The sequence below is a fragment of the Tachyglossus aculeatus genome, chromosome 9, assembly GCF_015852505.1.
Source record: "Tachyglossus aculeatus isolate mTacAcu1 chromosome 9, mTacAcu1.pri, whole genome shotgun sequence".
NCBI classification, from domain to species: domain Eukaryota; kingdom Metazoa; phylum Chordata; class Mammalia; order Monotremata; family Tachyglossidae; genus Tachyglossus; species Tachyglossus aculeatus.
Genome location: NC_052074.1, coordinates 62249924 through 62266061, shown reverse-complemented (window position 1 = coordinate 62266061; position 16138 = coordinate 62249924). Strand labels below are relative to the sequence as shown.

Here is a 16138-nt window from a genome sequence, read left to right as displayed (position 1 = left end):
CTTGTCTTTTTCTCTCCCTCCCCCGATCCCCTCCTTATGAACTTCCCACACGGAACTTCCTAAACCCTTCAAATCTGCCAGATGACAGCTGTCCCTATCTTTGAAACCTGATTAGTTTTTCTCCTCCTCAAGTCAGATCCTCCCGAGATGATTCTCAGCACTTTAGTGTCACCTGTGCCCTTCCGCGCTCACAATAACCCCTAGCACTTCTGTTCGCCTCCCCTTGGAAGAGGCCTAGTAGATAAATCGTGGGACTGGGAGTCAGAAGGACCTGGGTTCTAATCCCAGCTCCTCCACTTGTCTGCTGTGTGACCTTGGGCACGTCACGTCACTACCCTGGGTCTCAGTTATCTCATCTGTGAAATGGGGATCAAGACCGCAAGCCCTGTGTAGGACAGGGACTGTGTCCAACCCAATTAGCATGTTATCTACCCCAGAGCTTAGAACAGTGCTTGCCACATAGTAAGCGCTTAATAAATACTATCATTATTATTGTTATCTTAGGCTATTAGAGCACTTATCTATATGCCCGTCTTATCATTCTTTTCTCCTGCCAATCTGCAATCTTTAATCAACCGATCAATGGTATTTATTGAGCGCTTACTATGGACAGAGCACCGTACTAAGCTCTTGAGTGAGTACAAACGCTTAGAACAGTGCTTTGCACTTAGTAAGCACTTAACAGATACAGCGTGGCTCAGTGGAAAGGACACGGGCTTTGGAGTCAGAGGTCGTGGGTTCAAATCCCGGCTCCACCACTTGTCAGCTGTGTGACTTTGGGCAAGTCACTTCACGTCTCCGGGCCTCAGTTACCTCATCTATAAAATGGGGATTAAGACTGTGAGCCCCCAGTGGGACAACCTGATCACCTTGTAACTTCTCCAGCGCTTAGAACAGTGCTTTGCACATAGTAAGCGCTTAATAAATGCCGTCATCATCATCATTATTATTATTACAAGGCAATAGAATTAGCAGGCACATTCCCTGGCCATAACTCCCCCTTCTAGACTGTGAACCCACTGTTGGGTAGGGACCGTCTCTATATGTTGCCAACTTGTACTTCCCAAGCACTTAATACAGTGCTCTGCACACAGTAAGCGCTCAATAAATACGATTGATTGATAACATGTTTACACTCTAGAGGGTGATAGCAGGGAGTATGCTTCCTAAGGCTATTATACTTTCCCAAATGCTCTGAAAGACAGTACAGTGCTCACCATCTGATCCACGCTAAATAAATGCTATTGAGTGAGTGATCAACTGGACCCATGGACCCTGGAACTAAAAGACATTAGGACGGTGTAAACACAATAAAACTATGGGTAAATCCAAATTTTAACACATGTAGAAAATTCACCTGCGGTGTTAACAGCTTTCTGACATTGGTAACTGACGGGGGTGAAAAATGGAGGAATCAGGATGCATTTTTAAGGGTAATATTATCTTTGGCTCCTGTCATCGAGAAAATATTTTTAGTGCTTCCATTTATTTAATATAGAAGTACATATATTGTTAGGAAAAAGAGCAACTTAATTGTTATTTCGCTCTGCTGCCCGGCTCATTTTTCTATAAAAATGTTCAGTCTGTGTTTCCCCAGTCCTCCAGTGGTTGCCCATCCACCTCCGCATCCAGCAGAAATTCCTCACCATCTGCTTCGAAGCACCCGGTCATCTTGCCCCCTCCTACCTCACCTGGCTACTCTCTTACTGTCCTATCCTGTCCAATTACCCTCCCCTCCATCAAAGCCTTATTGAAGGCACATCTCCTCCAAGAGGACTTCCCTAAATCCTCCTTTCCTCTTCTCCCACTCTCTTTTCTGTCGCCTTGACTTGCTCCCTCATTCATCTCCTCTCTCATCCCCACTGCCCTTCTGTACATATCTGTAATTCATTTATTTATATTAATGTTTGCTTCCCACTCTGGACAGTAAGCTCACTGTGGGTAGGGAATATGTCTGTTATATTGTTATATTGTACTCTCAGGGAAGCAGCATGGCCTGGGAGTTAGAAGGAACTGGGTTCTAGTCCTGGCTCTGCCACTGGTCTGCTCTGTGGCCTTGGAGGACAAGTCACTTCACTTCTCTGTGACTCAGTTACTTCATCTGTAAAATGGGGATTAAGACTGGGAGCCCCATGTGGGACAGGGTTTGTGTCCAACCTGATTAGTTTGTATCTGCCCCAGCTCTTAGAACGGTACTTGACACATAATAATAATAATAATAATAATAATTATAATAGCATTTATTAAGTGCTTACTATGTGCAAAGCACTGTTCTAAGAGCTGGGGAGGTTACGAGGTGATCATAGTAAGTGCTTAACAAATACCATCATCATCATCATTATTATTACTCCTCCAAGTGCTTAGTACAGTGCTTTGCACACAGTAAGTGCTCAATAAATAGAATTGACTGACTGACTCAATCACCTTGCCTCCACATAATAATAATAATAATAATAATAATGGCATTTGTTAAGCGCTTATTATGTGCAAAGCACTGTTCTAAGCACTGGGGGGATATAAGGTGATCAGGTTGTCCCACGTGGGACTCACAGTCTTAATCACCATTTTACAGATGAGGGAACTGAGGCACAGAGAAGTGAATCAATCAATCAATCATATTTATTGAGCACTTACTGTGTGCAGAGCACTGTACTAAGCACTTGGGAAGTACAATTTGGCAACATATAGAGACGGTCCCTACCCAACAGTGGGCTCACAGTCTAGTGAAGTGACTTGCCCGAAATCACACAGCCGATAAGTGGCGGAGCCGGGATTAGAGCCCATGACCTCTGACTCCCAAGCCTGTGTTCTTTCCACTGAGCCACGCTGCTTCTCTAATTTTCTCTTTATTTCTTCTGTTAATTTCTTCTCTTTCTCTTTATTTCACATCGAATAAAGACCCTTCACCATTGGCTTTATGGCAATGCCCCCTCCTACCTCACCTTGCTACTCTCCTACTAAAACCCAGCCAACACACTTTGCTCCTCTAATTCTAATTTTTTCACTATATCTCATTCTCATCTGTCTCACCACTGACCCAAATCCTGCCTCTGGCCTGGAATGCCCTCTCTCTTCATATCCGACAATCACTTTCCCCACATTTAAAGCCTTAAAGGAGGCTCTTCTCCTCCAAGAGGCCTTCCCCGACTCGGCCCTCATTTCCTCTTTTCCCACTCCCTTCTGCATTCCCCTTACATTTGGATTTGCACCCTTTATTCACCCCTCCCTCAACCCCACGGCATTTATGTACATATCCATAATCTCTGAATTTATATTGATGTCTTCACCCCTTCTAGACTGTAAACTCATTGTGAGCAGGGAACATGTCCACCAATTCTGTTATAGTGTACTCTCCCAAGTGTTTAGTACAGTGCTTTGCACAAAGTAAGTGCTCAATAAATACAAGGGATTGATGGATTCATTATTTTTCTAAATCAATGCATAGAAAAACTATTCGGTCATTGCTTCATTTCTTACTTCATTTCATGCTTCGAGTAACTCTTAATCATCAAATAAATAGCATTTACTGATTGCTTACTGTGCAAAGCACTTGGGAAAGTAGAATGCAGTAAAGTTAGGAGACTGCCCAGAAGAAGCATTCTAGAGGGGGAGATGGACATTAAAATAAATTACAGCTAGGGAAAATGGTACAATGTGTGATCCGCACACAGCGCTCAATAAATCATCAATCATCATCATCATCATCAATCGTATTTATTGAGCGCTTACTGTGTGCAGAGCGCTGTACTAAGATTGAATGAATGAATGATTGCTTAGTACAGTGCCTGGCACATAGTAAGCACTTAACAAATGCCATTTTTATTATTATTTTTATACATAAAGTCCTAGTGAGTATCTAAGTGCATAAGGAATATTCCACTGGATCGCCCTTTGTTCTTCCCCCCTCCCATCCCCATAGCGCTAATGTGCATATCTCTAATTTATTTATTTGTATTGATGTCTGTCTCCCCTGCTCTAGACTGTAAGCTCATTATAGGCAGGGAATGTGCCTGTTTGTTGTACTGTATTTTCCCAAGTGCATAGTACAGTTCTCTGCACACAGTAAATGCTCAATAAATATGATCGAATGAATGAAAGTGAAAAGAGGGGAGGGGAGGTAGGAGACATGAGGGTTTACCCAGAAGAGGCTTCTTGAAGGAGATGTGATTTAAAGAGGGATTTGAAGGTGAGGAGAGGGTATAATCTGTCAGATATGAAATAGGAGGAAATTCTAGGCCCAAGGGATGATGAGGATCATCAGTAGGGTAGATGAGATAGAGGTACAGAGAGTTTGTTGGTGTTAGAGAAGCAAAGTGTGCATGTTATATTTTAGTAAGAGATCAGCGAGGTAAGGGTGGAGAGAGGGAGTTGTGAGAAGTTTCTGTTCGATGCGGAAATGGATGGACAATAGCTGGAGGTTCTTGAGGGCTGGGGAAGTGTGGCCTGAGCAGTTTTTCAGAAAAATGATCTAAGCAGCAGAGTGAAGTGTGGCCTGAAGTGGAGAAATACAGCAATCAGGGAGTAACCGAGGCGGTCGGAAGGTGGGAAGAAATAGGGTAGCAATCTGGAGAGGAAACGGTGGATCCTAGAGATGTTGTGAAGATCAGAGATCATACAATGCTCATATTTCTCCTCTCTTTCTCTAGCGGATTCATTGCAAGTTGACGAAGAAGAAATTCAGCCTGATACAGTAGTTAAACCCAGTCAGTTACCAAGTTCCTTTGGTAAGAATTACCTTTATATTCACAATGATGGTGATGATGGTGCATTGAAAATATTTTTTTAGTAGCTATGATGAAAGATGTTTGTTTTTCCCTTAAATCAGATTGGAGGAAACTTTTCCTTGTATAATTTAAAGTAGACTTTGGAGAGGGACAAAGATTAATCAATCAATCAGTAGTATTTTGGAGTGCTTTCCGTGTGCTTTGCAAAGAGCTTGGAAGAGTACAGTAGGAAAGAGTTGATATAGACAATCTCTGCCGACAAGAAGCCTAAAGAATAGAGAACTATTCTCCCCATCCTCTTCCACTGGGGTCCTGTGTCCTCCTCTCTAGCCCGGGCCAGGGTTATTCCTCACATAAGTACTGTTCTATGGAACCCCTGAGCCCCAAATCTGTCCCCAGAGCCTCATAATGAGGAAAAAGGAAAGAGCTTGGCTGAATGTGCTGTATTTCTCTTTGGCATCTCCCTGAGGAGGGTGGAATTTTTTCTTTCATCTTGCTATCTGAATAAACTATCAGACTACTAGAAAATGAGCTCTCACTATTAGTAGATTTGAGCAGCTACCCGGCACGTGGATGAAAAATTACTTCTGGTACCAAAGCGATTACCTCAGAAAACTCTGGTCTCGGCAGGCTTGCTCTCCCCAATGCCACACTGAAATCTTTATGAACATTACTTTTCTTTTTAACGGCATTTGTGAAGCGCTTGCTATGTGCCAGGCACTGTACTAAGCACTGGGGTAGAAACAAGCTAATCAGGTTGGATATGGTCTACATCCCACGTGGGGCTCACAGTCTTAACCCCCATTTTACAGATGAGGTAACGGAGGCACGGAGAAGTGAAGTGATTTGCCCAAGGTCACACAGCAGACAAGTGGCAGAGGCAGGATTAGAACCCAGGTCCTTCTGACTCCCGGGCCTGTTCTCTACCCACTAGGCCTCACTGCTTCACAATCCCCACTGTTGTACAATGATGGAAGAGAGAGCCCTTGATCATTAGCTACCTATCCCTATTTCACCGGAGGTCCTAGTTTGGGCAGGGTGCTTCCATTTTCCAGCCATAAAACTATCTCTCTTTTTAAAAATTTGAGCTTCACTGCCCTGCCTTTCATTTTTCTAAAATCCTCTCCTAAGAAAAAGCTGTCCTTTTATTGAAAAGCATAATACATTACCTGAAATAGAGAAAAAGTGGTCTTTTATGAATAGTATATTATTCTATTTTATTAATATTATATTAAATACATTTTTATTTATGAAGGCTTTTTTTAATTCTCGTAGCATTGGGAGACTTTGTCAGAAAACTGGTAGGGCACTTACTGAAGTGTGTATCGTTATTTCTGACAAAATAAATCTTTAATATGCAGGAGGAGCTAGTTAGAACAGCGTATAAAGGAAAGAGAAATTAGCACTACTAAGCAAATATAGTCCAAGAGGGAAAATGATCCATAGCTTTGCATCCCATGGGGAATCAGGCTGTGAATGATGCCGTCACTTGGTTAGTATTTTAGGCCTATCAGAGCATTCGGAATAATATAAAAAAGGTCAATCTTTTTCAATTTGTTCATTCATTCATTCAATCAATCATATTTATTGAGCGCTTACTGTGTGCAGAGCACTGTACTAAGCGCTTGGGAAGCACAAGTCAGCAACATATAGAGATGGTCCCTACCTAACAACCGGCTCATGAACATGCAATCCAAATAAGATAGGAAGCATGAGGAAGAGTAACAAAACCATGGAATGTCTTGCTTTGACCATTGCAAAATTTGGTCAATTTAGCCGTTTCTGTAATTTTAGCCAATGTTAAAAAAATCATTCATGCAAAATATTTATGATTAGTAATACGTTTCTTGTTGGTACATAGTACTGCATTGAGAGGACTGAAATTCAGCAAAGGCTTGTTGCCAAAACAATTTGAATTCCAAATAGTGCCCTAAAGGTGAAAAGTAAGACATTGAAATGAATTTACGATGTTATAGGGCATTCGATACAAAATGTAGCACCTTCTGGGTGTGGTGCATGGTACCAGATGCTTGGGAAGATGCACTAGTAGTAAAATAATAATAATAATAATAATAATAATAATAATAATGGTATTTGTTAAGTGCTTACTATGTGCAAAGCACTGTTCTAAATGCTGGGGCGTTACAAGGTGATCAGGTTGTCCCACGTGGGGCTCACAGTCTTAATCCCCACTTTACAGATGAGGGAACTGAGGCCCAGAGAAGTGAAGTGACTTGCCCAAAGTCACACAGCTGACAAGTGGCGGAGCTGGGATTTGAACCCATGACCTCCGACTCCAAAGCCCGTAAAAACATGCTGCCTCTGCCCTGAAAACTTTCTTCCAGTCTCTTGGGAAAGAAGTTGAAATGAACAGCAAACACAAACTAGGAAAAGGAATCAGAACAAAGCTATGAGCGACAACCGCAAAAGTTAGCGAAAGAATAAAAGTGGATAAATAAACAGATGGCTAGGTTTGGAAATGAAGTCTCCTTTTAAGGAAGAGGAAATAAGTGCAAGCCAACTCTTTTGATTTTTTTTTTCTTTCCTTCCTGAGTCAAACCCCTGCCTGTATAACCCAGAACATCTGGAAAATCAAACAATGCCTCTCTTGACTTAGGGTGGTTGATTGTTTTTCCAGTTCTGATGGACCACTGCTTCACTGTTGGGTGTGAGGGGTCTGAGCAGGAAGGTTTGAGGCCCCTTAGAGGGACAGCTCTTCTGAAATGAGCTTGGCGTAGTGGAAAGAACCCGGGTTTTGGGCAAGTGACCTTGGGTAAGTCACTTGACTTCTCGGTACCTCAGTTCCCTCTTCTGCAAAATGGGGATTAAGACTGTGAGCCCCACATGGGGCATGGACTTTGCCCCATTTGACTACTTTTATCTATTTCAGAGCTTAGAACAGTGCCTGGCACATAGTAAACACTTAATAAAAAAACAAGCGCGCCTCACCGTGAAATTTTTCTGTTTGGATGTGTTGCCCAAACTGTTGTAGAAGAACAGTATGGCTTAGGAAGGAAAAGGAAGCAGTGTAGTGTAGTGGATAGAGCAGAGGCCTGGGTTCTAATCCCAGCTCTGCCGCTTGTCTGCTGTGTGACCTTGGGCAAGTCACTTCACTTCTCTGGGCCTCAGTTACTTCATCTGCAAAAAGGGAATTGAGACCGGGAGCCCCACCTGGGACAGGGACTGTATCCAACCTGATTGGCTTGTATCCACCCCAGTGCTTAGTACAGTGTCTGATATTCATTCATTCAATCGTTTTTATTGAACACTTACTGTGTGCAGCGCAAGTACAAATTGGCAACATATTCATTCATTCATTCAATCGTATTTATTGAGCGCTTACTAAGCACTTTGGAAGTACAAATTGGCAACATATAGACACGGTCCCTACCCAACAACAGGCTCACAGTCTAGAAGGGGGAGACAGACAACAAAACAAAACAAATAGTAAGCGCTTAACAAATACCACAGTTGTTATCATTATTATTTTTGTTATTATTATCGGCCAAGCTGCGTTCTCTCCGGCCTCACAAGCTCTGTTCGCTCTACAAGCCCTGCTTCGTGCTGTATTTCTCCAAGAAGAATGAGGTTACGCCTCCGCCATCTACCCCCCACCCCCACCTTCGGAGCTCACTGTCAGAAAGAAGCAGGAAAGCAACATGGCCTAATGCAAAAAGCACAGGCCTAAGAGTCAGAGGACCTGGGTTCTAATCCCAGCTCTGCCAATCGCTTGCTTTGTGACCTTGGAAAAGTCACTGTTCTGTGCCTCAGTTCTCCTCTTCTTCCTCCTAATCAGAGTGTGAGCCCCACGCAGGACAGCGATGGTGTCTAACCTAATTCACATCTATCTACCCAGCACCTAGAACAGTGTTTGACACGTAGTAAACGCTTAACAAATACGGTTAAAAAAAAATTAAAGTGCACAGATGATCTGCACTAGAGTACTGAGTGAATTTTATTGTAGACTGTGGGCAGGGAAAGTGTCTTCCAACCCTCGTGCTCTCCCAGGCTTTTAGCGCAGTGCTCTGCACATAGTGAACGCTCAGTAAATGCTATCGATTGATTGATTTCAGAGAAAGCTAATTCTAAGATAATTAACTCTCAATTCCCCTTGTTAATGTAGGGTAGAAATTGATGTGAATGTGGAAAACCTGACAAATGGCTTTCTACACTTTCTTCCTTCCCTGCCCTCCCTAGGGAGAAGCAGCGTGGCTTCTCTAGAGCAAGGGCTTGGGAGTCAGAAGGTCCTGGGTTCTAATCCCGGCTCCGCCGCTTGTCTGCTGTGTGACCTTGGGGAAGTCACTTCACTTCTCTGGGCCTCAGGGATCTCATCAGTAAAATGGGGATTAAGACCTTGAGCCCTAGGTGGGACAGGGACTGTGTCCAACTGATTAACTTATATCAAAGCCGGCTCTTAGAACAGTGCTTGGCACATAGTAAGCGCTGTTAACAAGTACCATAATTGTTGTTGCTGTTAGGGAGAAGAAGGGAAGTAGCTTAAGAAGCTTAGAGAAGCAGAGTGGCTCAGTGGAAAAAGCCCGGGCTTTGGAGTCAGGGGTCATGGGTTCGAATCCCAGCTCTGCCAATTGTCAGCTGTGTGACTTTGGGCAAGTCACTTCACTTCTCTGGGCCTCAGTTCCCTCATCTGTAAAATGGGGATTGAGACTGTGAGCCCCCCGTGGGACAACCTGATCTCCTTGTAATCTCCCCAGCACTTAGTACAGTGCTTTGCACATAGTAAGCATTTAATAAATGCCATTATTATTATTATTATTATTAAGAAAATAATGCTCAGGTAGGTTAGAGGAAAGAGCAGCTCTCATCCCGCCAGAGGTTGGAAATGAATCTACTGTGGATTTACTTTATGGGCAGGGATCATGTCAGCTAATTCTGTTATACTGTACTCTCCCAAGTGCTTAGTACAGTGCTCTGCCCATAGTAAGTGCTCAATAAATACCACTGATTGATTGATTAATTGATTTGGTCCTCCCAAGCTAACTTAGTCTTCTCTTCTGCCTCCAAACCCTTGTCCATGGTCTTTTCTGTTACCTGAAACACCATCCAGATAAGATGAGATTGAGGTTCAGTCACCTCGGTATTTATTGAGCGCGTACTGTGGGCAGACCACTGTGCTAAGCACTTGGGAGAGTACAATATAACCATATAACAGGCACATTCCTTGCCTACCACGAGCTTACAGTCAGTGAGTAGGTCGGCATTGTCCTCCCAGTGTGGCTCAGTGGAAAGAGCACGGGCTTGGGAATCAGAGGTCATGGGTTCGAATCCCGGCTCCGCCACTTTTCAGCTGTGTGACCTTGGGCAAGTCACTTAACTTCTCTGTGCCTCAGTTCCCTCATCTGTAAAATGAGGATTAAGACTGTGAGCCCCACGTGGGACAACCTGATCACCTTGTATCCCCCCAGCGCTTCACACAGAGTAAGCGCTTAACAAATGCCATCATTATTATTATTATTATTAGAGGAGTAAAGTGTGTGGGCTGGGTTGTAATAGGAAAGTAGAGAGGTAAGGTAAGGGGACGAGGGGATTACTTTAAAATCGATGGGAAGGGGTTTCCGTTTGATGCGGAGATGGTTGGGCAACCACCGGAGGTTCTCGAAGAGTGGGGAAATGTGGACTGAACAGTTTTGTAGATAAATGATCCAGGCAGCAGAGTGAACTATGGTCTGGAGTGGGGAGAGACAGGAGGCAGGGAGGTCAACAAAGAAGCCGATGCAGTAATCAGAGCCATTTTCTGTCACCTCGAAAGCCATTCCGAATTCACATCAATCAACCGTACTTATTGAGTGCTTACTATTTGCAGAGCACTGTGATAGAGTGCAATACACAGCATTAGCAGAAACGTTTCCTCCTTACAACAAGCTTACAGTCTAGAGATGAGCTTTCATATAATAATAATAATTACGGCATTTGTTAAGTGCTTACTAGGTGCCAGGCACTGTCCTAAGCTCTGAGGTGGATACAAGCAAATCAAGCTGGACTATGTCAGTCCAGCTGTGGAAAAATCCCCATTTTCCTGATGAGGTAGCTAAAGCACAGAGAAGTGAAGTGACTTGCCCGAGGTCACACAGCAGATAAGTGGCAGAGCCAGGATTAGAACCCATGACTTTCTGCTTCCCAAGCCTGTGCCCTATCCACTACACCATGCTCCTTCTCTATGTACTTATCCAACTACCCAAGATCACCTGTAGTAGAACTTCCTGAATGAATACTTGTTCTCGCCAGGATGTATTTCATCCCCCAACTACTTTCAGTGGAAAAGAGCCCGGGCTTTGGAGTCAGAGGTCATGGGTTCAAATCCCGGCTCCGCCACATGTCTGCCGTGTGACCTTGGGCGAGTTACTTAACTTCTCTGAGCCTCAGTTACCTCATCTGTAAAATGGAGATTAAGAGTGTGAGCCCCACGTGGGACAACTTGATCACCTTGTATCCACCCCCCAGCACTTAGAACAGTGCTCTGCACATAGTAAGCACTTAACAAATGCCTTATTATTATTATTATTATTATTATTTTGGTCCTTCAGGGCCAACACTCCTGCACTGACATCCATCTGTACAGAATTCTCCTGCTCCATATCTACAATTTTTATGCACTTATATCAAACAATCAATCCTATTTATTGAGCACTCACTATGTGCGAAGCCCTATACTAAGCACCTGGGAGGGTACAATATAACAGACACATTCCCTGCCCACAACGAGCTAACGGTCTAGCGAGAAGCTTTCATAGACCTATCCAACTTTCCTTTCTTGTATCTGTGAATTATTTTGTGCCTGTCTCACCCACTAGGTTGTATTTTACTTGAGAATGGCTCTATTCATCTTTTAGCTCTATTGCACTCTCCCAAAGACTTAATACAGTGCTTAGCACAAAATAAACACTCAGTAAATGCTATTGATGGATTGATAATCGATACCATACCTCTGCTACCGTCAAATTTATTATTATTAATTGTATTTATTGAGCACTTATCGTGTGCAAAGTAGTATTAAGTGCTTGCTAAATTGATTATTATTAATTGTATTTATTGAGCACTTATCGTGTGCAAAGTAGTATTAAGTGCTTGCTCTAGCATTGACCTTCGAGACCAATATTATTAAGAACTCTTTGCCTTCTGTCTCCTATTATTATATTTAGCATGGGCCTTGGAATCAGATGGACCTGACTCCTGAAGGACCTGAAGGTCAATGAATAAATACGATTGAATGAATGACCTGGGTTCTAATCCTAGCTCTGTCACTTATCTGCTGTGTGACCTGGGGTAACTTCTTTGTGCTCCGGTTACCTCGTCTAAAAAAAAATGAGGATTAAGACTGTGATCCCCATGTGGGACAGGGACTGTACCCTACCTGATTACCTTGTGTCTACCCCAGAACAGTGCCTGGCACACAGTAAGTGCTTAACAAATACCATTTTTAAAAAACCTAGGAATACTGCCAATTTGGGGCTTCTTTGAAGAATATAAAAAGTATCTCCATAAGCCATATCATATTCATTCATTCAATCGTATTTATTGAGCACTTACTGTGTGCAGAGCACTGTACTAAGTGCTGTGAGCCCACTGTTGAGTAGGGACCGTCTCTATATGTTGCCAACTTGTACTTTCCAAGCGCTTAATACAGTGCTCTGCACACAGTAAGAACTCAATAAATATGATTGATTGATTGGGATATAGTAGCAGTCTTTAATTATTATTATTTTAGTTGTCTTTGTTAAGCGCTTACTATGCACCAGGCGCTGATACAAGCTAATCAGGTTGGACAAAATCCCAGTCCCACAAGGGGCTCCCAGTCCTTATCCCCATTTTACAGATGAGGGAACTGAGACACAGGGAAATTAAGTGACTTGCCCAGGGTCACAGAGTAGACAGGTGGCAGGGCAGAGATTAGAACTTGACAGACATGTGATCTATCCCCTAGGCTCAGAGGATGGAGCACTCCTATTATTATCACAGGGGAAAGAGCACTGCTCAGGGAATCGGAAGGCCTGAGTTCTAATCCCAATCCTCCCAGTTGCTGGCTAAAATGGGAGAAGTCCATCCACGTAGTTCACAATGTGCTGCATTTCTGTCTATCGGGTGGCTTGTTGTGCTCCCAGCTCCAGCGGGAGCATGACCGCAGGGAGGGATAAGTTTAAACAGTTCTGCTCAAACTGCCAGCACTTTAATTAATTCCTCTGTGTAGGTTCTTGGTCCTGAAATTTTAGGAATGAGACTAGTCACCTGTTTTTTTCCTCAGAAGGTCTCCATCTTCACTGAGAATATGTGTTGGGGGGACTTAAAAAAAAAAGTAAGGCAAGGACCCTTCTTCTTGTTCAGAATTCGAATTCTGTTGCAACGAGTGATGCGTCTCCGTGATGTACGTGATCTCAAAATCCAGAGCTTAGAAAATTTGTCTAGACAAGACCGTCAATTCTGTGTGTGTATAAAGGCGGTCTCCACCTCGGCGTATTGCGGTTTCTGTGAAACCAGGCTAATTGCGGTAGAAGATGTCTACCGATTGTGGGGTGGGCTAGAGATGGGATTAGAGGGTGCCTGAGAATACTGGAAATGGCCGGTGAAAGACTATAGCTTTGATACTGAGCGACATTATTTTTGTGATTCACAGTTGTGAAGGAGAGTTCAAGTCGTGGTGGGAAGAGTGCTGATCAATCTTACCAAGTCTTTCTGATCGCCTTCTGCATTTATACACAAATGTCCTTTCTAGGATTGGGTGATGTTTATAGATTTGCAAATTCACTTTTTTTACCATAACCTTTCCACGTGTTAATTGTGGCTGGGCCTGACACAAGACACAGGGAAGTTAACCATTATTAGTCACATCTTGCTAATAAAGTTTGGAGATTTGTTTCTATGACCGTTCTGATTCTTTCATTCATGTTCATTCACGTTTCACTTTGACTTCCTCACTCCGCGGTGTTCCGATCAACTTAAAGGACACAGATCTCCTAACTACCTTGGTGCATTTATGGCAATTACTGAGGCTCATCCTTGGTCAGAGAGGCATATCTTTCGGCATAGATTGAATGCTATAGATGGAAGTAAATAGATGGTTTGAACTTGAGAAGCTTTGAGTGGCAACATATCTCGTTTTCTGTCTGCAGCCCAATTGTCCACTTCCCTGTTTGATTTATTTATCTGGTAGAAGAATTGCCTGAGGGCCCATCTCCTCCAAGAGGCCTTCCCTGACTAAGCCTCCCTTCTTTCTTCTCCCACTCCGTTCTGCGTCGCCCTGACTTGCTCCCTTTGTTCATCTCCCTTCTCAGCCCCACAGCATTTACATACATATCTGTAATTTCTTTATTTATATGTCTGACCTCCCCCCTCTAGTCTGCAAGCTCGTTGTGGAACGTGTCTGTTTACTGTACTCTTTCAAGAGCGGTACAGTGCTCTTCACACAATAAGCACTAAATAAATATGAATGAATGAATGAACAAATGCATCACGGCTCAAGTACCAGTTTTTAAACCCAAGATACAGTTATGGGTAATGTAGCTTCTGAAGGAGGCTTTTCTTTTCCTGGTACCTATTTAGGAACAAGAAACAAACTGAGACTTGGTCTCTGGCCCAAAAGGGGATCAGAATCTAAATGATGAAGGCAGACACACCAAAAATGCATTTATAGAAAAATATTTTTAAACATAGTAAGCGCTTACTATGCACCAGGCACTGTATTAAGTGCTGGGGTAGATACCAGATAATCTGTCCCACTTAGGGATCACCCCATTTTACGGATGAGGTAACTGAGGCCTAGAGTAGTTAAGTGACTTCCCAAGGTCATGTATGGGATTAGAACCCAGGTTTTCTGATTCCCAAGTCTGTGCTCTTTCCACTAGAGCACACTCATCTCCCAATCCCTTCCCTATCTCCCACTCCCTTCTGCATCTCCCTGATTTTCCCCCTTTTCTCTTCCCCTCCCAGTCAAACAGCACTTACATACATATCTGTAATTTATTTATTTGTATCAATGTCTGTCTCCGTCCCTCTAGACTGTAAGCTCGTTGTGGGAGGGAAGGTCACTCTTTATTGTTGCTGTACTTTCCCAAGCACTTAGTACAGTGCTCGTCATACAGTAAGTACTCTATAAATGTGATTGAATGAACGAATGAATGTTTCTTGTGCTGCTTTTTGTGCAGAAGAGCCAAACAAAATGAAACCTTTGAGAAATTGAGGCTCAAAGAGCCAACTGTATAATTTAAACACATATTAACATTGTAGACAGAGGGAGAAAAAGGGAGGGAGGGAGAAAAAAGAAGGGGGAGAGGAAAAGCAGAGTAGAGAAGTAAAAGGAGGGAATATAAAAGCAAGGTAGGGGGGAGAGAGAAAAGAAGGAGTGAGAGAAAAGTGAGGGAAAGAAGGGGGACGGGGTGGAGGAGAAGGAAGAGGGAAGGGGAGGAGGAAAGGAAAAGGGAGCAGAGGAAAGAGAAAAAGAAGGGGAAGACTGACAAAGAGAGACGGGGGGAGAGGGAATTTATTCTTGACTTCTTTTCATTTGGGGAGAAGGGAGGGCAGATGCCATAGTTGTAAAGCAGGAGTCTGCTTTTGCCACATTGCTTTCATCCCTGCTCCGGACCGGGCTTTCATTCAATTGTATTTATTGTGTGCTTACTCTGTGCAGAGCACTGTATAAGCTCTTGGGAGAGTACAATACAATAAAAACAGATACATTCCCTGACCACAACAAGTTTACAGTCTAGGGTTTGGGGGTATGTGGGCAAATCTCCTTTTCTAGTACCCCGGGGAACTGTGAGAGGTGAAGCCCAGGACTGGCCTGACCCCTACCTCAGCAGCCCTGCACCCACCCCCACCATCCCTGGCTGGCTTGGCCAAGAGCCACTGCTGCTTCCATTAATAATATTAATAATGATAATGGTATTTAAGTGCTTACTATGTACCAGGCGCTGCACTAAGTGCCGGGGTGGATACAAGCAAATTGGGTTGGACACGGTCCCTGTCCCACGTAGGGTTCACAGCCTCAATCCCCGTTCTACAGAAGAGGGAACCGAGGCCCAGAGGAGTGAAGCGATTTGCCTAAGGCCACACAGCAGACAAGAGGCGGAGCCGGGATTAGAACCCGTGACTTTCAGGCTCCAAGGCCCGTGCTCTATCCACTAGGCCATGCTGCTTCCCTGCTAGTGGCAGGGGTGAGGCCGGGAGGGTGAAAGCAAGTCGAGCTGGCCATCTGGGGAGCCCAACGGGAGCCCTGCTGGTCTCCAGGCCTGGATTCCACAGACTGAAGGCTTAGTCCAGTGCTTTTGCACACCATAAGCGCTCAATAAACACGATTGAATGAATGAAAAGCAAGGAGGCAAGTTGTCCCTTTGGCACAACTCGGAAACTTCTCTGCTCAAAGACTGGGCTAGCTACTTCCTGTCCAAAAAACTGTGGCATCTAAA

At 43.7% G+C, this 16138-nt stretch overlaps 1 protein-coding gene across 2 annotated transcripts in view; it reads left to right on the top strand.

Moving 5' to 3' along the window:
* The window catches only part of TFPI (tissue factor pathway inhibitor), a 67765-nt gene that overhangs the window by 41127 nt on the left and 10500 nt on the right, over positions 1 to 16138 (top strand). Inside the window, exons 6-7 of one of the 2 annotated variants that reach the window (XM_038751503.1) lie at positions 4647 to 4724; positions 13351 to 13595. In XM_038751503.1, coding sequence (XP_038607431.1) covers positions 4647 to 4724; positions 13351 to 13496 — 224 coding nt within the window. In that variant the 3' untranslated portion in view covers positions 13497 to 13595. Of the gene's footprint in view, positions 1 to 4646; positions 4725 to 13350; positions 13596 to 16138 lie in introns of those variants that run through there. The other variant, XM_038751502.1, reaches the window with a different exon arrangement.